This window comes from Pygoscelis adeliae, unplaced genomic scaffold, assembly GCF_000699105.1.
Source record: "Pygoscelis adeliae isolate BGI_AS28 unplaced genomic scaffold, ASM69910v1 Scaffold154, whole genome shotgun sequence".
Classification (NCBI taxonomy): Eukaryota; Metazoa; Chordata; class Aves; order Sphenisciformes; family Spheniscidae; genus Pygoscelis; species Pygoscelis adeliae.
Genome location: NW_008825113.1, coordinates 3,101,762 through 3,124,474, shown reverse-complemented (window position 1 = coordinate 3,124,474; position 22,713 = coordinate 3,101,762). Strand labels below are relative to the sequence as shown.

Here is a 22,713-nt window from a genome sequence, read left to right as displayed (position 1 = left end):
TCAGCAAATGTAACAACCAAGAAAGTAACCTTTGTAACACTTGTATTCTCGATGTCGTCAATGAAAGATTCACTCAAAGACATACTAAGCTGCTCCGCAAATTATTTCACAGATGCTTAGTTAGTAAGAAGCAAGCTGATTGAAGCGATGGACTATTTCGGAGAGGAGAGGGCAGACTTTCCTAGCAAAAGGCAATTTACCTGGGCAGAGCACCGCCTTGCAGTACGGCTGGCACTGCAGTGCGGCGCTCTGGCCAGCAGATGGTGGCTGGAGCTCGGGAAAGAATTTTGCCTGACGGTCCCGGCACAACCACCGCCGACCTTGGGAGACTCCCGCTTCATTGACCCTTCTGGCTACTGAATCAACAAGGTAATGGAGCGCTCCCGGGAGCCAAGGGGCTGGCAACTCGCTATTAATCAACGGTTGGACGCTTGCACCCAAATGGGCTACTTTGAGGCTGTTGAAACCAATAGCACCAAAGCTGAACCAATCATCTAGGCTGCCGACAACCACTGTCGCATTAGGAAATTCTGGGAAAGGAAAGCTCAGAGACCTAACTTCTCGTCTGTTTGACTGGATGCAAGACATTGGATCCATAAAAGGATCTACCCCCTTTAGGAATCACACTTCCTGTATCTGCCAAAAGTCACCTTTTTCTTCCTCCTGTTTTGTATGGCTATATTAAATCAATCTATCAAGCCTTCTGCAACAGATATTCAGCCTATTCCTTTTGCTGCCCAAGCTAAAAACATGATCTTCTTAACCATATGTACTTGAAAAGATATTAGTATGTCACCTGAAGAGAGTTTGCCATTACTAGAAGGTTAGTCTAGTGTTAGAAGCTTTAATAACAGACAAGTACGTAACAACAGAAAGAACTAGTGGTGGGATTCCAACAGAGGAATGAAACAACCACACAAGGACGGTTCAGAAAATGACCTCTGCAAGAGTTTTTCAGAATTGACATATACAGGACAGAATTGCTTTTATCAAGGACAGAGAGAAACAAGTTGCAGCATATTCAAGGCAATACCTTGAATAAAAAGGATTCCTGTAGAAATGTCATAAAGAAAGAGTCTGTAAGATGTATGTATCATTTAGACATGAAAACCTAGATGGTATGCAGATTACATCTGAAGCAAAAGGCAAGATGGTAGTCCACAGCAATGGAGAAATATAAGACAGCACAAAGCCTTCAACAATAGAGGGTTAAGGCTTCTGTAAGAAGAAAAAACAGTCAGAGATACATTTTAATCAAGATGAACTAGAGCTGACAAAAGGACTACTGAAAGAGAAAGAACAAGAAAATTTTTTTGCACAGAAACACGGTCTAGAGCAGATGATCTGACTCACTTGCACAAAGATGTTAGCTGGATTTGGTTTTGCAGTACGATTAACCAGAAGCGCAATGCAAAGGCAAAAAGCTATTGAGGCTCCCCAACAGAGGCTCATATAGAACCTCCATACCAACCTGGAATCTGGTGAGGAGAACTCTTTATGGACAAGCACAAGAACTCAAAGGAGGAAAGAGTCACGAAAGACAAGTCGTCAGAAGACTTCAAAAAGTTGCCCACCACCAAAGTCAAGGGTGCTGAAAGGAGCTCACAAAGGATAAAGGAGAAACAATTCTGAACTGCTTAGGCAGAGGACTATAAAGACTTCAACAATGCAATTACAGTGAAATAGGAAGACAGAAACTACAATGCAGAAAAAACAAGATGGAACTGGAAGAATAAAAACAACGATTCTATAAAATAGTGTTAGTGGTGCAAAGACAGCTTGATTGCTGTTATCAAGGTGGCCAGCTGACCATTTCTTCATAGGGATAACTTCCCAGAGCCAATCACAGTTTTTTCCCTACGTTTACATCCTCATCTCAGTGGGCTGCATTCTTTGGTCAACAATTCTTGGCTATTCTCCGAAAACTATTCTTCAGCTTTCTATTATTCATCTACCATTTTAAAGCCATTGTGGCCACAAACAGCAACGGATGATGATACATCCTCAAGTTTCTTGATTTTGCTTTTTGGTTTAAAAACATTAACAACTAAGCACTAATATACACTAAAGCTCACAAATGTGATGCCAGATTGTAACGCTTAGGTAAGCACCCTGAAAGGTTTAAGGAACACAGCAACTTTTCTTAATTGGCAGACTGTTTCACTAATCTCGTTGTGGAGGTTTGGGGGGACCTTTAACCTAAAAAAGTCACATAAAATACCTCTGTAGATTTCTGAAGCTAAATACTATTATAAATGAGCAGATTTACTCTTCCTACTGAGTGGCTCTCATGAAAGCAAAAACATCCTTTGCCAGCTCCATTCACTTTGCCATTCTTCACAGAGCGCTAGTCATTACAGATCTCCAAATCCAAGTATCAAATATCCTGGCACTTAGTTTGACCATTCTCATCCTCTCTAATCCTTTCCTCTTTCTGCATAAGTGCCTTCCTACAGAGCAGTACCAACAGAGCATCTCTTGATGGTACTGTAGATTTTCTACCAAAGCCATGCTGAACACAAGAACAGACCTGAATCTGGTAGCAGCAAAAGACGTCACTCTCGATCCTCTTTAAGTGGAACATGCCTCATCAGCCTGCACCAAATTTTGAAGCTCTGACTTACAGACTTGTAGATTTTAAGCTTTGAAACCTATCTGCGTTCACGTCTCCACAACTGAGCTGTGCCGTTTTTAAGAAAGCAACAAAATTCTCTCTCACACAGGACAATACCAGCTCTTGTGGCTAGCAACCTAGCACTATTAGTTAGGAAGTTTCTTCAGCAGTTCTAGGGACTCAAAAGCAGTAAGGAAGAAACACTGATCTTGACAGCTCAAAAGCATCCATAATCATCACAATCCCTGTGTTCATTTTACCTCCTTGCAATAGTAGGCAGTAAACTAGTAGTAGTAAAACCCCAATGATAGCATAGCTTTAGATTTTGTTTTTTTTTTAAAAAACATATCTTAACAAAATGTGTCTTTGTGCAAACCTCTCTATTCCAAATGCACTAACCAGCGACTCTACATTAAACACTGTCCATTAGAACAAGTAATAAAGCAATCACATTCTAACATCAAACAGCCCTAAAAAAAAAAAGAAAAAAGCTAATATTAAACTCTCTTTCCAACTCTCCACTTGGACAATCTTTCTCCCCTCTCATCTCAAAAATGTCAGAAATAGAATAATCACAATAAATATGTACCAGATGTTGAAAAACAACTTCCAGAAACTTCTTCATCCACCCATCCTTGAAGAGTCAGGAGTTAATTAGTTAAAAAAAAAAAAAAAAAAAAACCCCTTTTCCGTAGATGAGTCTTTCTAAATTAGTCTCACTTCCCAATGAAAACTTTGTTCGGAAATACTAAAAACATGCAATTGTGTATATCAAATAATTTTTCAATAGACAGGATACATACCTGAATTAGCAATACTTACCAAATTCATGTAAGGCTAGTGTAAAGGGATCACATAATTTCAAGTGACAAACTGAAATTTGGATGAAAGCCACTATTCCAGACTAAACTGTCTTTGGGATGTGTATTCCAAAGTATTTCAAACAATGTAATTATTCAAGCAGCACTCTTTCTTTTCTCACTTTTGCAAACCCTTTAGTAGCCACCCCCTTGCCTCGAACCTTGAAATTATTTAGTTAAAAAAAAAAAAAAAAAAAAGCCCTTATCCCGTAATTTATGGGTGTATAATATATTTAGAGAAAGACTTATTACATCTAAAATAACTTTTTTGTTATCACTTACCTGGTTTGTTGATGTTAGAGGTTGCTGAATCTGGTCAGCATATGATAAGGCAGAAACCTGTTGGTCATTTATGTTCTGCTGCCGACGATCACTGTACTGCTGATGTGAATGGGACATCTGTCCAGCCATCTGAAGGCCAGCAGCATGGAATGAAAACGATGGTGCAAGCCGAACAGATGAAGGTTTGCATGCTGAAGTCTCTCCTCCTGCAAAGACAATGTGAGTTTTTAATGCAGTTAATTGCTTGAAAATATTTACCTCAGCCTCCATATCCTAGCTTACAGAGCTTATAAACACTAATATATTTTTACCGTTTTAACATACACAAGAGTTTTCATACACAATGAACTGAGAAACCATCCTCATATAAAGATTACCTAGCTGAAGTGCTTCTTCCCATTTCATTGTGACAAATTATTCATTGACCATTTATTCCTATTTATCCTTAACATCCCTTTTCTAACATCTTCACCTATGTGTCATTACTCAATCGGAATTTGACAGGGGTTATTTTCAAAGTTATGAATTTTGTGCATGGATTCCATGAAAGCCAGAAAAACACACAAGTTCTGCCTTTTAAGGTTGCTCACAGCAACCTTCTGGATGACTGTACCAAAAGAAAAGAAAAGCTAGTGCCCAGTCTCAGCAGCTGATCTTCCCTGGCCTCAATGTTTACGCCTTCCTACGAACTGCTTAGCTCACCAGCCTACATTTTTAACTTCCACCCTTCTTCCAATACACACACTGTACTTCGACTCAGCTTCCTGACTCCTGCTGCTGAGTTTCATCAAGCTATAGGTAGGCAAGCACTGTGACTCGGATTAACTCCTTTTTGGGAAGGTGAAATCAGACTGCAAGAAGCAACTGCAAAGCAACTGCAAAGCAAGAGACAAACAAAACACTTGGTGTCAAGTTGCAGGAGAATGTCAAACTGTATGGCCAAAGTACTAGATTCGGTAACATCCTGAAAAATGCCAAATTCCACAGGCACAGAATCTGCCTCTAACCAGGACAGATCCCGCACCTCTCAACTCCTGTTTCAGACATCCATCAGATGGCATTTAATTGTTTCATAGCCTACTTGTATCTTCACTGTCCTCTAACAGTGGAGGACAGATTAAAGTGCAATACGGTTTTCTTTGTTTGCTAATGGAAGTTTAGCATGTTCCACATTTAACATCCATCCTTTTGCTTTTTGCTGACTATGCCAGAGGGGGGAAATTCTCTAAATGGATGCCATGTTGGCACAACGTAAGAGACAGAGCAGGATGGGACAAGCAGCCAGGCACACTGAAACCAACATTGCCACTGAAGGAATGTGTGTGGAATCAGAAGCTGAAATATGGAAGCACAATTGTTGGTAAAGATTAAATTTAGAAGCAAGATGTGAAATAATCAAGCACCTTAGCCAGCAAGGGAAATCCCCATTTCCTTTACAATCAAAACCTTGCAAGAAAATATAATCTGTATAAAACAGCAGATTAACACCGCCCATCAATTTGACTTTCTTAAAAATAACTGACTGCTCCATTTGCCGCCTATTCTAAGTTAAGAAAAAATAAAATATTGGAAATGATACTGCATCATTGACTCAGCACCTGTCAGAGCAGTAGAAGAACCGCATGGGATGAAATCAAACACCATTTTACATTAAGATCATTTTACAAAAAATTATTTAATAAAAAAGAAAAAATAATATTCAAACAACTATAAATAAGAAAGCCTATATATAGTATAATCACTATTACTTTAAAAGGGGTGAAGTAAAATTGTACAGTGAAATACCCACTGGTATTTTTCTCCAGTGTTACAATTCAGTACTACTAAAAGACTAACAGAACAAACTGCTCCAGAAAATGAACTGGTTGCCCACAAGCACGCACATATTTTCACAATGTTTCGTTACATCTTCAAATATTTTACTTAAAAACAAAGAAACAAACAAACTTTCACAAAATAACTATGATATATGAAAACTCCTTTTTTTTGTGTGCATTATGGCGCCTCTGGTAACACAATAAAGTATCAAGATGACCTTACAAATGGAAATGAAATAAAATAAAGAAATTCCTGACCTAAACCAATGATAAGCTAAGTCAACTTAACGTTGCACAGAAAATTACTCTAACTCTCCTGTAAAACATCCATTAAAAACTGCTTTGTGATTTTTCACACAAATAGAGATCCTAGTAAGCTCCGAAAGTGAAACTGTCCTCTGACATTTAAAGATACAGTGAAAATATTAGTTAAATATCTGAGTGTAAACTTTTTAAAATACTTGCCTCTTATTTCTGTTTTCATTCCGAGTAGCATTTTATGTTCCCCTATGAACTGGGCAACAGATTGTCACCTTCTTTTTTTTTAAATTTAAAATTATGTATTATGAACTTCACAAGTTCACATTTAAATACAGGGGAAATATGTGCAAAGATTCTAATGCATCAGCTGATCTCTCTCAAAGATATCATAGTTCCTTTATACATTAATGCATCTATCACTTAGATCATGTAAAAATTGTATATAATTTTTTTTTCTCACTACAGTATTTTCTTAATGGCTAAACTCCATTTTTACTAGAGAATCAGAGTTAATCTTCCATCTAGACAACTTGGTAAATTTAGCGTACATTTACTTTTCAAGATATACTGAACACTCCTGTAAGAGTGGGTGAACACATACAAGACATTATTTGGTACATCTACTTTCTGCTCTTTTAATTTCTGCTGATTTTCTGTTTAACCTCAAAAAACAAATAATCTCACTTAGCAACATCATGGTGACTGAATTAAAAGTCAAAACTATTTAAATCAGATAGTCAAAAAATACCATCAATTCTAAATTGTAGAGCCAACTACTTTAAAAGTTTTATTTCTTGTATTTTTTTACCCCAGGCCACAGTTTCCCAATAGCATACTAGATAACTAGCAAATTAGATAACTTAATAAAAACAAATTTTATTTTAAAAAATTCTGCACTCGCATATGTCCCTAAAAAAAACAGAAAGCTCACATACATAAACACAAAAATCCCAGTAGCATGGAGTTCTCATTTACAATTTGACTTCATAGTATCTTCTGACACTCACTCAGAAGATCACAACAAATCTGAGGATAAACTGAATAATGCACTACACATACTTTTTAAAAAAAAAAGAAGAAAAGAAGAAAGGATTAGAAGTATAATTATCCCACAAAAGAACAGTCGTAATACTGATGTTTCACTTCAGCTTTAAACTTTTGACACATGCACACACTTTCTCTCCTGAGTCCACTAGCAGGACGATGAGGCTGTAGCTTTCCTGGTCTTCCAAACTGACGACGGTCAGTTGGACCAACTCAGGTAATTCCACAGTAACACCCCAGAAAAGAGAGCTTCATAATTTATAACAAGGTGACTGGACTGCAGAATCACAAAGAAAGTTCTCTAAGAACGACAGTTTGACAAATAACTTATTTTATTCATTCAATTTAAATTTTTTTTGAAGATTCAATGTTTGTGATTTACAAGCATTTACCTATTTGCTTGGAGGTAAGTCATACACAACCTGTGATGTCAACATACATGAATAAAAGTTGTATCCAACAAGAATTTTTATAAAACATTGTTCTTTGGTAGAAATGTAAATGGATTTCACAGAGCAGCACTGAATCTCAGAAAAAGGGATGTTATTAAACACAAGAGCCTGACTAGAGTCTCATGACCTGATGTCTGCTACAAGTAGACGGATGGAAATTGGCTAGCTCGCACCACATGTTCTTATACCAAACAGAAAGGCATTTTAATTGTCTCTGTGAAGATGGTGGTATCAACCCTTAACCATGTTAGCAATAAGCAAGAACTACCTGGGTCAAAAGTTTAAGAACTGTAACTACAGGCTCTAAAAGATCAATAGCCAAGTAATTTTCATCTTTACGATTTCTTACTGTCACTGAAATGGAGACACGAGTTCACAGACTTCTCTTGCTGAAAGCAGTCTTAGCTATCAACAAAAACAAGTAATGTTCAGGATGTGGTCCCTGATGAAATACCTGCCCTTGCCACATTTCAGACTTTGTTCCCTGATACCTGCAATCCTACCCCGGTACAACTAATCCCAAGAGAGCACTCATAACTTACTATTATGAGCCAAGAAACACCTAATGACACATTCGAAGAAATGAGAGGAGAAAGAAGAATTGGCTAGAAGAGCAATCTTGACCTCCTTTAGTTTTAGGCCGAGGAGTCAGTCAGCTATAGAAATAGGAACATTTGTGTACATCCATTAATTGAGGTTCACAAAACCCCTGGTGGCTGAAGTCCATTTGGAGAGCTCTAGACATTCAAAAAAGTAAGCCATCTACTGACCACCATGGGAGTACTAAAATCCACAGGAACTCATTAACACGCCACATCCATAACTTCTACAGGATGGAAATATCTAAGGAACAAGGTCTAGTCAATCATCAGTCTTCCTTTCTAACCACTGTAAGTTCAAATGATTACATGTTGTGAAGCACCTTGGGAAGGACACGAAGTGACAGAAAACAAAAAGTATGCCAAGATCTCTATGCACGAAGTACATTAAGGGAAGAGATGAGAGATTGGGAGTGGGTAGAATTATCTTAGAAATGGGCCTTACCTAATGTGTTAGTTCACGGAATGGCATAAAAATACAGTTTTATGTATGTTTACAGTTTAAGTTTTTACAGTTTACAACAAACGTTTATTTGCCTGCGACAAGATTAAATCAGAACTTGTCATAAAAAAGTTCCACCTACAGAAGTCATCCCTCATTTCAGCCTCGAGAGCGTATGTCCCTTTTCTCCTACAGTCATGAATGTAACAGCTCTTTCGAAGTGAAGCTGTTCAGAACACTATTTCATTAGTGAAATTCCATACACCATAATATAAGCAAAATATAAATTATAATAGTAACTTCTTGACTTTTGTAAATTTACTGTCTCTGGAAAGTAACAAGTGAGGAAGAAGTGAGCATTAATAAAATGCTACACTGTTGTACGAGCAAACCGCTGTAACTATAACCAGAAGACTGTTTAAAAGGGGACCAACAGCATAAATGTGATGATAGAGAAAACAAATTATAACCTCAAAAGAGGTTCATAACTCAGAACTATCTGAAAATACAGATACTGCAAAAATGGATTGCCCTATCATATGGAAGAAGGTCAGTTTTATTTCTTTAAAGCATCATCTTAACACAGTGGAAGAGCATAAGTTCAAGAATATATTTATTTGGTGAGGATGGGAAATACCTCTCTCACTCAAAATAGGTTTGTTATAAATGACTTTTCCAATATCAAAGAAATTAGTAACTCAAAGTAGAAAAATACTTGAGATTGTAGTTATTGAACAGTCTATAAATGAACTACAGTTGGTTTAATATAGGAAAATTTTTGGTACAATTTTGCATAATTTTTAAAAACTCAATGCAGTTTCAAAATTCAGTTTCCTACCTCATCCATTTTAGATTATGTTACTCCCATTTTGACATCAGTCTACATAACTCATTTAAACATTATCCCCCCCCCAAAAAAAAGTATCATAAGGTAACCAAGTGGTGCAATGCATTGCTGGCCTTCTCCTTTCAACATAAAGCAAGGAACAGATATTCACCGACTGACTGTAAAGAGTTGCAGGTGACAGTGTGCCACCCCAAGAGTGGATCACTGTTTCTGAAAAAAATCATGTATTGTGGTCATTTAAATTTGGTATCTAAGAATACGAAAATTGGGCACAGTCCTGGGCAATCGGCTCTAGGTGGCCCTGCTTGAGCAGGGGGAGGTTGGACCAGGTGACCTCCAGAGGTCCCTTCCAGCCTTAACGGCTCTGTGATTCTGTGCCACAAATGTCGGCACAAAGTAAGTGACAGGATTTCTCTCTTCGAATCAAGGAGTTGTTAGATCAGCTCCTCTGCCATGTGGGACTGCATCTGAAAATCCCCATAGCAATTAGATAGTTTCTTTGCATTCCTGTCACCCAACTCACCAAATACACACTCTGCTTCTCAATGCATGTGTGTGACTCTCTTTGTCCCTCTGTCACAGTTCTACCAAAGTATTCAATTTAAGTATACTCACAGTGAAGGATAAAAAAGGAGACAAACTCAGACATTAAAATCATTAGAACATTAAAAGAAGTGACATTTCCTTAAGATTTCTTCATACCTACTTATCTCACAATTAACAACTAAACCCAAAAAAGGACCACTGTAACACTTCTGACCCTGTGAGTTATACAAGCTTGCCTTCAGGACTGACAAAAGCATCTTCCAGTGCAGCAGCTGATCTTGATTTCACGACACCAGGAGACAGAGAGTTCTCTACTTGATAACATAATCTTTGCAACAGCCTTAAAAATACTTCACTGTCTATTGACTGTTGTGCAAGATAAAAGCAGTGAAAGTCACACCAGCATTCTATTTCATACTTTTAAAAGTTCAAATGTAGTCATTCCCCATGTTTGAGAACTTACCACTAACCTGCTATCTGGGTAACTGATTTCTTTTAAAATTATAACAACTTCGTAGCCCCTTCTGTACCTAAGTCCTCTGCATCTGGTGTCCAGCCAGTGATGACTACTTCCGCAGAACGCTTTGGCCGTTTCCTAATAATGTCACCGTCCCCATTTTCCCACCTCCTTGTTCAACTCAGCTCAAAGAAGAGGCAGAATTTCTTGTCGGATCCGTAAATTAAAGACCAGTAAAGTATGGCACAACAGCATTTAACTGGCAGAAATAATGCAGAACTAAACTGGAATCAGTGGCAATATTCCTTGGGGGTTTATCCTGGACTGCGGGGTCATCTCATTTTGAAGTATGAGACTTTCTCCTCTGCCCAACTCATCTTCTTTCATTCTCTTGGCATTGCTAGTACTTTTCTTCCTGTTCTTCAACGTTTTCCCTATAAAGATCATTGCTTTGACCCTAAATGTTTTGAGCTTCCTTTCACCTCCTCTCCCTCCTGCCCCATCCTCCCTCTCCCTATTCCATCTCTGCTATCTACCATTTGGGTCATTCAGCAATATGCAGAGGTGATCCATCTCAGTGACATGTTCACAGCTGAATGAGAACCTGCCAGAAAACACGACTAGAGAAAAAAAAGTGTGAACTGTTATCATTCACCACAATGGGTATTCTCATTTCCATACTCAGAGTTTAAGAGCTTGTGGGCCTACACCACAGACCAAGTATGGTAGGTTCTTAGTACTACATATGACTGCTTCAGACTTCAAACCTTTTTATTTCCAATCCCTGCTATGCCACCACAGATGAATCTTGTTATTTTTTTTTCCTGTATTCAAATTACTGAATGCAGAAACAGCCAAATGCCTCCTCAAAGACAATCCTGTATTAGCTGAAGAACTGTACAGCCCTCTCCCTTCACGAGATCCCCATTTTTTTGCAAAGTTAATCATTTTGCAGACTTCTGGTCAACCTTGTTTTTCAAAATCCATGCTTGGAAAAGTTCTCGGTACCAATGAGCATTATGATACCTCAGCTATTACGCTGAGTATACCTCTCAGAAACGAGTCTGGAAAAGTGAGTAGACTGATCTCTGCATTGCTTTAATACCCAACCACCTCTGCACTGTATTAGCACATCCTAAAACAGACAGTGAGCAATTAGCAATAGAGACAAACACTTGCATCTTGAGAACTCTCTGTTCAAATAAACCCAAATTTAAGACAAGTTAGACCTACCCGAGTTCTGCCTAAGCATAATAAATGTCAAGCACTTGGAATTTCAGAGTTTAGAACAATCATCTTTTAAGCAATAAGCAAATGCCAGCCTGAACTCTAAGTGAACTACTGCTCTACTGAAACACTGCTTTGCCTATTGTCCTCATGCACTGCATTTAAAATGACTACATGAGAATGTGAAGGTACATGGACTTCACTCAGCTTGCTCTGGAATGAGGAAAGCTGAGAGAACCCAGGGAACAAAGGGAAATTACCTGCAGTGGCTACTGTAGAACAAACAACTCCGTTATAAATATCCCATGCTAGTTCCTCCTCTGGAGGAGCTATAGTTCCTCTGGAGGAACTATATTATTGTGGAGGAATTACATTATTAAGAATGGCTACTTCAGAAGCTATTCTACAATATTCTACAATAACTATTCAGTCAACTTCCCTGTAGTAATGCCAAACGCTACTTTCTCTCAAAGCAAAGTTAAGCCCTAAACTTAGAAACAACCACCCTCTCAGGTCCTGTTCACTAGGCCAATACACCCAGCCCACAGAATCCTCCTGCTTGTGCTCCTTCCTAATGGACACAGCTGCAGAGAAGACTAAGTGCTTAGGAGGTGACATAAAACTGCTTCTGGGTGACATCCTTCCCAACAGTTTGCAGACCTTTGACATGACTTGCCTGTCATGTGTCTGGTCATATGGCAGAGATGGAGCAAGAAACCTGGGGAAAAGACAGGCCAAGAGTAGGCTTCATTAACTCTTCTGACACTGTTGTGCCTGTCTTGGCTATCCTCTTCCTTGGATGAGCTGCAGCAGGAGGTGGACTTTGGACAGGACTGGCATGCATGTGCTTTACTGCTTTTGTGCAGTAAGGCCTGTACTCACGGGACCCTCGTTCCCTCTACTGTAGAAATACAGCAGCTAAGACCTGTGACTTAGTTCTCTCAGCTTTCCTCATTCCACAGCAAGCTGAGTGAAGTCCATGTACCTTCACAGGCAGAGATTGTGGTATGTATCTCTCCCTAGCCCCTTCAAAAATCTGGTACCAGAAAGACTAAATGGCATTGCTCACTATAATTCTCCCACAACAAGAGAAGGAAATATCTAAAACTCACGAGCAACTTATGATTTAATCCACTGGCAACACTATATAAATCTATATTTCATTAACGTATAAATATTATTTTGAGAATACTCTGGAGAATCTTAGAACTAATAAAATTTTGTGAAAGTGAAACTACTTTTTTTACAAATGAAGTCCAAGATTGCCAAAATTCTCAGCTAAAACCTACAGGAAACACAACTACTCTAACTTTCAAAGTCAAAATCTTAAGCTCTATGAGAACTCTGCTTTCACACTTCTATTCTTGAGAAGCAGGCTGCCTAAGGGCACAACTGAAAAAAACCTACAAACCCGCAAATAAACAGTGAGAACTGAACCTATGTACAGACCTTCACATAGACCAGAAGCCTCCACCTAGGTATACACTGGACTGAAAGAACATTAAAATTGAAGAGTACTATGCACAGAAGTTAGGAAATACCAGAATACTTCCACAGTTTAATTTAGTGCCTCTATGTAACTAAGTTGTGACACTATTTAGTTACATGAATACCCTATTTATTTTAAGGGACAGAATGGAAGTAGCTCTCAGTGAATAGGTTGCCATACAATAGATCTTTTTATTTTCATTGTATTTAACATAATATCCCTTGACACTCCTCAGACTGTGCTCCAAATAAAATTATTACTGTCTGCATATATATTCTATAGAGTAGTCATTGTTTTTGTATCCATGTAATTCACTAACAACAATTTCCTTCTGCAATACGCTTCCGAGACTGGATTTTATCCCGTTCTGCAGAAAAACAGGGAGACACGGGTTAAACACAAAAGGGTTCCGTGATTTTAAATTTCTCATTTTGTATATATAGAATTGGAAAGACTTTACAAAGACAAGGAACACATACCAGTAGGTAAATCTCTGTTTTACAGAGCTCCACAGAGGAGCAGCTTTACAGGTTAGGTTTCAAGAATTTGGAAAAAGTAAACCAAATGAGAGAGGTCTGAAATAGATGTTCATTTCTGCTTGCAAACAAAACCAAACAAGAAGAGGTACTTGATTCATGTTGGACTAAGGACTGAAAAGTAACATAGTTCTTTCAAGCAACTGGGCACTAACATAGGAATTACTCATGTATCAAACCAAAGATCCATTCAAATCAGCCTCCTGTCTCTGAAAGTGGCCAGCAGCAGTCATCTCGGAAGAGAACAGGGCAAGCATACAGCAGTAGGTGCCTGGCATATTCATCTAGTCTCCAGTCCAGGAATTACATGAAGCACAGTCTTTGTGATTAACGCGTATATATAGATATATATCATGCAAGCTTTTCTTCCATGGACTTTCTGAACCACTTTTTGCATTTCAGTTTTTAGCATCCAGAAGATTGCATGGCAAAAGACTCCACAGCTTACTCACAGGCGGCATTAAGCACCACCTCCTTTTGTTTGTGGTGAACTTGCTTTTTTCATCGGCTGAATAGTAACAAAAATTAAGGCTGCCCTCCTGCAAAGAGGCAGTGATTCTGACATGAAGAAATGAATGAGAGGTTTCACATCAGCAACTGTGTTTATTCCGCTGTTGGGTGATTAGTTTGTTTATTTATTTATTTTTAAACTCCCTTTTGACACACTGCCTTCATGTGATCCTCCAAGAGAGGATATTCTAGTATTTAGAGAAGAAGAAACATTCTCAACGGGGCAACCATATACACACCAACATATTTATTACTGAAGGTTTTTTCTTTTTCTGATACACATTTAATATTCTTCAGAAGTTTTCCTACCACATTGTAACTCTGTCCAACTCTTCATTGTAAACCTGTTGCTTGAGAAACACTGGTCAAATTCAAGTAGTTTGGCTGATGATTCAGCCCAATGTGGTTTTTATATTATGCCAAATGAATAAGTGAAACTACATAGCTGAGCAATCAATACTTAATTATTGAATATTTAATAAACCATATTTAAAGAAGAGGACTAAGGTTTGCTTTAAAACGGAAAAAAAAAAAATTATTAAAATATTCAAAAGAATAACACACTCATTTTTCAGAGAACACCAGTGCTGGTGAAAATGTGCCAAGGCTGGGGTTCAGATACTTCTTTTTTCTCTCCCCCTACAAATTTATGTTTATTTTATGATTTTATGCAATTGATCTAAGGTTATGCAGTTTATAAGTTTTCTAATTTAATGAAAAGCCTGCCATTTAAAAAGAGGGAATATAAAGACAGGGGAAAATGGATATCTACTTTTTTTATGATCACAGTGAAAGTTCATAACAGCTCTTAAAATAGAAACAAAAACTGAAGTGTGAATATTATTCCAAACAAAGGTTTAAAAACAACTACTTAATTCCAGCTATGTAAGCATATTTAATCTAGGTGAAAGGCCCACACCTGTCCTTCAGTTCCCAGTGCAACCTGTGAAAAACACAAATACAAATAGAAAACACTGTTTATACAGAAAGTTCTGTCAAATTCAGTAAGTAGAAAAGCGTAAAGATGAAAAATATAAGTCATGGTAATCTCATAATACAGACAACAGAAATCTAGTGACAAAGTTTAAATTGACATGATTTTATGAAAGTTGTTCCATTAAACATGCTATAAAAGAATCTCTACGCTCACATTTCAGAAGGCTTCAAGCAAACTCCACTTCAGGTACAAACAAATTATATTTTCTTAGTTCTTAGCTTCTAAAATGCACTAGAAATCACCAAGTTTCCCTATCAAAAGGAAATGTTTGCTTTATTCAAGAGCAATTAGATTTACCTCTGCTGTCAGTTTTCTGAAGGGTTTACAAAACAGTCGAAAAATTAAAATTCCACCAAAGTAAAAATAAGATTTAATCATAGGCTGCTTTTTAACAGTAGGCTTTGGTCTTCATGATGAGTGCAACTTGTAAATCACTCATCTGAACTAATGCACTCCAATGTTTAGTTTAAAAAACAAAACTTATTTAGTCCTAAGTATAAGCATTAAATCATGAAAATGCTGTCTTTTCTCTTGGTATTAAAGTACCAATTAATCCAAATTTGTAGAAGTTAAAAAAATATTTTGTGCACAGATGTTTTTTAAAAAATATTTCACAAAAAATAGTTATCAAATGGAACCACTTTTACCAAAATTCCAATTCCAACTGAACTCAAAGGATTCCAAACCTGTGGACACCAGGGTTATACCTGGTCAAAAATATGCCAGTGAAAGTAATTTCCACCGTTACTAGTAAATGCTAGGTGGTATCAAACCTCAGATATATACTGACACCTATGCTAAGGGGAAGGGCGGGGGGGGGGAAGAACACGGAACCTATGTAGACGGATTTACTCAGTTAAATAATTCATTAACCTTACAGTCAGTTTTACTGAGTTGGACAGAAAGAACGTGAGTAGTTATGCAAAGAAAGCCCACAATTTGGACAGCTAAGGAAGACAGAGGGAGGGACTGGGGAAGAGGACTGAAGGAGGTAAACTAGTCCATGATTGAACAGGAGAAAAAGCAGGTTTGGAAAGCAGCAAAAAAAAGAAACAGACACAGATTTAAGCAACAAAAATGTTTTAAGATCAGATTTCCCGAAATTCTTAGGCAGGAATGATACAGAGGACAGAAGAAAATCCAGACTCAACTGTTACAGCTGAGATGGGTTTGGTCTTTGGTGTGCGGTGGGTTTTTTTGGGTTGGTTTTTTTTTTTTTTTGGCAGGGGGCGGGGAGGGGGAAGGCATGTGAATACACCATTTTTAAAAGGCAAGTGTGTGTTCTAGAAATAGATTATTCTATATTCACACCAGCTACAGATGCTTATCTCAGATACAGAGGTTATTGCATTTTAGGAAGTACTGATATTAAAGCCGACTTTATTAACGTTCCAGAGCCGTGCTTTCTGCAGAAATCTGGTTACTTCAATACAAGGCACTTTAATTTAAAAGAAAAAATTAAAAAAAAATTCAAGCGGGGAAAGAGCGAGAACAGTCCTCTTCCACCTACACAGCACTCTTTCGTGGTTCCAAGCTATTCCAGTGAAGACTTTTTTTAATTAACGTGATGTATATACACACACACGCGCGTTTTTTAACACACATGCACGCACACAGGCGCGCGCGCGCGCACACACACACACACAGACGTTCACACGGCCAATACAGAGAGAGGGCGAGACTGAACAGCAATTAAACCCTCCTGTCGCTTCTGTTCTAAAATCCGTGCCTGCCCGCAGTACGCGGGCGCTGCTGCAGATCATTAACTGCTCATTTATCAACGCCGCTCACCAGGCAACACAATGCCGCAGAACGGCGCGCGGAAACCACCCCGAACCCCAGCAACAGCGGGTAATTAGCATAGCCTACCACTAAAACCCCGCCGCCTGATTGGGCGAGCTCGTCGGCCAAGTGGCCAATCAAAGGGGGCTATGCAAATCGCAGCCCTCAGTTGCCAGGGCAGAGCTGCTGCCTATTGTCCAATCGGAAAACAAGCAATAAACAAGAAACGCAATCGAGCCTTGTCACATTTTCAAGTCGTTGTTAACGCTTTCAAGTTTAAAGCGAAATTAGCTCCATCTACCGCGGATTAGCCTCACGTTCTACGCTGCACCCCCACAGCAAGGGCAGGGCAATGCGGTAACGATACACGGGGATTACAGCTCAGCGCGGCATTAGGATTTAAACTTCCCCTCCCGCAACGCGGCTCTGCTCCGGGACGGCCTGAAGAACGCCTTCTGAAGGGCGGAGATGGTAAAGCGGCCGAAGACGACCGTGTTCAAGCACTCCCAAGCCTGGCATCTCCCTGCTAAAATTCTTCTTCGGAGGGTCTTACGCAACAGTTAAGAGCAGGAAAGTTCCCTTTCACTGGCTTAGTTACATCGCCTCATAAAATTATATGGGCTGCCACACTGTTATCAGTACGTGCTACTTACAGTGTATCATCCCCTTTTTCACAGGTACTGTATTTCTGTTCGTTTGTTTTTAAGGAAGAGCAAAAAGACTAAAGAAAGAACCTCCTTCGTTATTTACCCCACTGACAGATTTTAAGTAAAATGAGTTTCAGCTCATTTGACCAAACCGAACCACCAATAAAGACCGACGAGAAGAAACTGAAGTCTCCTACGAGAAATAAGCAGTTTTTTCCCCCACCGATTTCAAAAATTAAGCTTATCTGAAAGAACGCTTGCCAGCAAGCGTCTCTGCCTGTGACAGTGTGAATACATAGGGGAGTACGGCAGCCAGTGACCGTCGCCACTCCCGACACTCCTCAGGAGGTTCCCTTCCCACACACACAGCCGTGTATTTTGAAAACCGGCATCGTTCAGCCCCCTTCAAATGAAGTCTCTAAATGCAAAGACTGACAGACTTACTCTGGAAGCAACTGCCCCTCTCTTCAAAAGCAGAAGGCAGCTGCACAGCTTCCCTCTACACCGCGGCGGACGCAAGTGATCCTGTGCATGTTTTACTCCACTTTCCACACCCCGACAGCGATGTGAAAAGCGCGACTGTAATTCACTCACCTGGGAGATGGGTGTTTGTGTGTTTCTCGTTCTCAAGTGCTTGTGGAAGGTGCCTGACACTGGCAACCGACATCTCCTGTCCAGGTACACACCAGGTACAGGATATAAAGCAACGGCGGTGGCGGCAGCCTCTGTGTCTCAAACCCTCCAAGGATCCCAACACTATTCTGCCCACCGATCAGCTAAAGGAGGGCTTATGACTTTCTGTCAGCCAGTAACCTGGGTCAATGCTAAAGAGAAAGAGGACAGAGGCTCGGTATTTCTTTATCAATCTCTACGACGCTCAAAACTTTTCAGATCTGGGTCACAGAATCTGCTTTTTAAAAGTGCCCAAAATGTCAGTTCCGCAGCCTGATGCTAACAGAAATTAAAGTTTTACCGGCTCCCTCATTTAGAAAATTTAACAACTTCATTTTGGAAATTTTATCCACAGTAAAACTACTGAAATATTTCCTTGTATGTCCTAAAATACATACAAACTATCTTACTGTGTGCACCAACCCCTCTGACACACACAAAAATCAATTCCATCTATTCTTTATCTCATGTTAGCTTTTTAAACTAAACGACCGCTTTTTGATTTATGCTCATCTAGCAAACCCTGTAACAGCGCAGCACCAACAGCAGTAAGCAGCAGCAGAGCGTTATCTGACCATAGGCTTACAAGATTTTCCAGGCAATCCAGCCTGGGCCGGTACTTTGCAGCGCTAATCCTCCCAGTCTGCTCTACTGTCCTCCCAAAGTAACACTTTTATCAGCAGTTAAGTAAGAGTTTCTTGTATTGGTGCAGTGCCTTCTCTTTTCCCCACCTCTGAAGAGAATATAAATTACATTATTTACAATTTTCAGTTTACAAAACTTAATTAAAGACTGAGTACAAATTACCTGCTACAATGGCAACGCATGAAACCATACAATCCATAGAAGAGGTGAAAAAGACCGAATATTTTGTACCTAATCAATACCTGTGGCTAACAGCTAGCCTAATGTCTAAACTTCACTTTTTAGGTTCCACACACATTTCCAGCTGAACATAATATACGGTTAGCATAAATATCTGAATAATTTTTAAAGCTCTCCTTTAATCTATTGTACAAATACATATATATTAAAAAAGGAATCTTTTCCTTCGCATAAAAACCATCAAAGGAAATAGAATAATTCAAGTCATTTCCCATTTGTAGTTACTGAGGCACAAGATATATTTAAACAGTTGGTACAGAAAAAATGGAAAGCATCTACCATATCAATGTACAGCTAGCATGCCAAACCATTAATGTAAGAGCTAAACAAGGGATGAATACATCATGTGCGATAGTCTCACATGATATAAATTATTCAATACCTGACCAAAGAAACCAGCTTTCAGGAGAGAGGGGGAGGATCTGAAAGTACTTTTGTAGTTTGAATAAATACAGTATTATGAATTGATGCAAAATCTTTCTAACTCTACACCACAGTTAAATAATCACATGTATTTTCAAACTATATCACTACGTTACGTCAATCCAACTTGCATTCTGGTGTTTACCGTAAAGGCAGATTTCATCCGATACAGTGCTGAGAATTTTAAAATAAAACCAACTGTAAAAATGAAATGACTTGGTACATAGGCACGCATGTATTTTCAGAATTTATGCTATGTCCCCTCCTTCCACTTGCAGGATTTGGATAATGCATAGCCCTATTGATACTGCAAGTCTTTTTGCTTTACTAATTTCAAACTGGCTATACAACACTATTTGGGATTGCTGTGCTGGCAAAAAAAATAACATATCATACAGTTAATTCATGTCAAACAGAAGCCTCTTCTAGACTGAGATACACAGATAGAAAGCTTTTTAAGTGACAAATTGAACAACAAAAAGATATGTACCATTATAAATTACACCTCAGTTATGGGGAATCTGCTGGTGTAATGATTCCAGGGAATGCCTTCAATGGCTGATTTCATATATGATCTTAAAATAGTTAATTTCACTCGAACAGAAGTTTATAGTACGTACTCAGTTTTGGCAACTAGCAGAGCAGTTATGTTGCATTTGGAGACAGTACACTGTTTTTATACTCTATTAAATTCTGATACAGTTTCTAAAAAACAGAATACTTAGAAACTCCTAGGCATGCTGTCCATATTAATCCATATTACAGTTCATAAAAATAGTAACATTCAAAAAGGGTTTTTTCTAACTCTAAAGTAGATGGAAGCACCAGAACTATTTTCTTCTATAAAATACTCACAAGCTGTAAATCGTAACTAAATAATTTTTCTGCTGTGTTCTCAACAATTTGATAACTGATATTCTGAAACCAGCATTTTACAACAGCCATCTCAAGCCAGTCCTTGCTTTCTGACAAACTAAATTCAGACTTAAGTCATTAAACAACAAATTGCTCCCCAGTAAAAAGTTGTAACATTTCCATATCTAGCTACTGCTAATCACAGAGAACTCCAACAAAAATCAGAAAACCCAAGCTTTCACAAGTGCAGTGAAACCTCACAATCCCAAAGCACTTATTTGAAAGACCAATTTCCTGCCTTTGTAATAATTTCTGTATTTAGTATACACACTTTTAAGTTCAAGTAATTACTTCTTTTGATTTGTCTTATGTCGAAGTACTAGCTTTCAATGAGAAAACACTTAAGTATGGTTGAATACGTACTTGCAACTAGCAACCACCAAAAGACAGCGATGCCAGGTTTCATTAATCCAAACAACAATACGATCCCAAAGCGGGGCTCACTGTAAACTGCATTTATTTCCCTCAAGTAGCACAAATTTAAAAACAGAAAAATTTAAAAAAAACCCAAACCAAACCAACAACAAAAAAAACCCCACAAAACAAACTGTATCGCTATTCCTTTAGGATAATACTATAATCTAAGAAAATGATTTTTGAAGTTTAACTCATACATTTCCTTCAAAGGCTTTACTGTTTCTAGTATAAACTAAGCAGTATGTATTGAAAAATTACAGCTAACTATTAAAATTGTGGTATTTTCACACCAATAATAATGACGAGAGCAACACTATTCCAGTACCAGAGTTGTGCAAATTTAAAACCTTTAAGTTTTGTCTACATCTTCAGCTACATACATCTATAAATCTTATTCCCAGGTTACAAAAACTCTGTAAGCAGAGACTGGAGTTTGCCATGACTGGGCTCCCCCTTTCCAAAAAGGGCCACCTCTCTCCTTTAGGGACATTATGGAAGATGCATAAACCAAAGACAACATGTTCCAGTCGCCATGCTTCAACAGTAACATTTAAGACTCTCCTTCCATCAGTCTCCGGTTTTACATGCCAACTCTCAGAGCAAGCTACGGAGAGAGCTTCCTGTCACATGCACCTGCAGCATCGATATGGGGAGCAATGCAGAGATAGCGAGGTACAAAAGACAGGTTACTTCAAAGGGGGTGCAGAAATGGGATGGGGAGGGAAGAAATCATTCCACTATTCCCTGAAGGATATATAAACCATGCCAAGGTAGCTGGCAGTTGACCAGATGGTTAGACATAGGTTTGGGTTGGGTTTTCTTGCCTCCACAGAGCTGCAGAGGGAGAAAAGAACATTCCACCTAAGGAAAGAGACTTGAATGTTTTTAAGGAAAGGGGATTATGTAAAAATATTAATGGGATCCAAACACTAAACAGACAAGCAATTTTTCAAGGTTCAGCTAACAACTGTGTTCTGTGAAAAGATCATCACAACTTCAGTTCATAGCATAAATGCTAACGAAGTTCTAACCCCTGCAGGCTTTTAATTCTTACGGAGTTTCAAACACAACTGTGCCAATGGCCTGGTCAGAGTATACTTCCAGTTCATAACCACATACTGAACATTACATTTATAGGCACCAGACACGACTGTACTGTAACGCAAAAGAACCATGATCTCCTAACATGTCATGTTACCAAGGGTCTAAGCATTGCAAGTCAAGAAAAGTGAAACAATTAACACAAGATCTCTTTATCTTAGAAGGTTAGGTACCAATGCATTTCAAAGCTTCAGCATTACGGTAAATTTTAAAAGTGTGTTCTCAGTGAAGTAAGAGAATGAAACATAATCTTACCTGATTTAGAAACAACAAAATCTCTCATTACTTTTTTTTTTTTAAAGGAAAAAAATATACAGAACAAGAAACTTTCTAATGCAAGCATCATTGTAATAAGGCACGTTATCTCTTCAGCTCTGTGGAATGAATGGGCATATATAGCCAATGCTTATGAAACACCCTGCTTCACATACGGCAGGCAGCTACCACACTGAGGACTCTGGCAAACATACACTTGAAGATGCACATATTAACAGCGCAACTCTTCTCTAGCAAGTAGATGCTAAGGTAAGAGGGAAGAAGTTTGAAGTGCCCTCCTCCCAATGACTGAAAAAGCAGACATATTAGACTGAGGGTGATGTTAAGCTATTGTGGGAAAAGATGCTTGCAAAGGGGTACAGAAGGAATGTTACCGACAGCAGGGCATAAGCTAGAGCGGTTATAAAACAATCTTCAAAGCAATTGGACTTTCTGTTAGTACAGTGATGAATTTCGGGGGGAAAGTATAAAACAAGCGTAGTATCTGTCAGTTTAAGATGTTTGTAAAAGAAAATGAGAGCTGGGAAACTTAATATCCTCATCCAGTAGACTGCCATTAAGCCCAACTTTTTACCAAGTGCATCTAAGAGTTTAAAATCCTTACCAGAAAAAAGA

At 38.5% G+C, this 22,713-nt stretch overlaps 1 protein-coding gene across 2 annotated transcripts in view; it reads right to left on the bottom strand.

The window, feature by feature from the left end:
• Positions 1–22,713, bottom strand: part of DYRK1A (dual-specificity tyrosine-(Y)-phosphorylation regulated kinase 1A) — a 67,060-nt gene that overhangs the window by 19,696 nt on the left and 24,651 nt on the right. For both annotated transcript variants that reach the window (XM_009327975.1, XM_009327973.1), the window contains one exon: positions 3,757–3,962. In XM_009327975.1, coding sequence (XP_009326250.1) covers positions 3,757–3,962 — 206 coding nt within the window. The remainder of the gene's footprint in view (positions 1–3,756; positions 3,963–22,713) is intronic.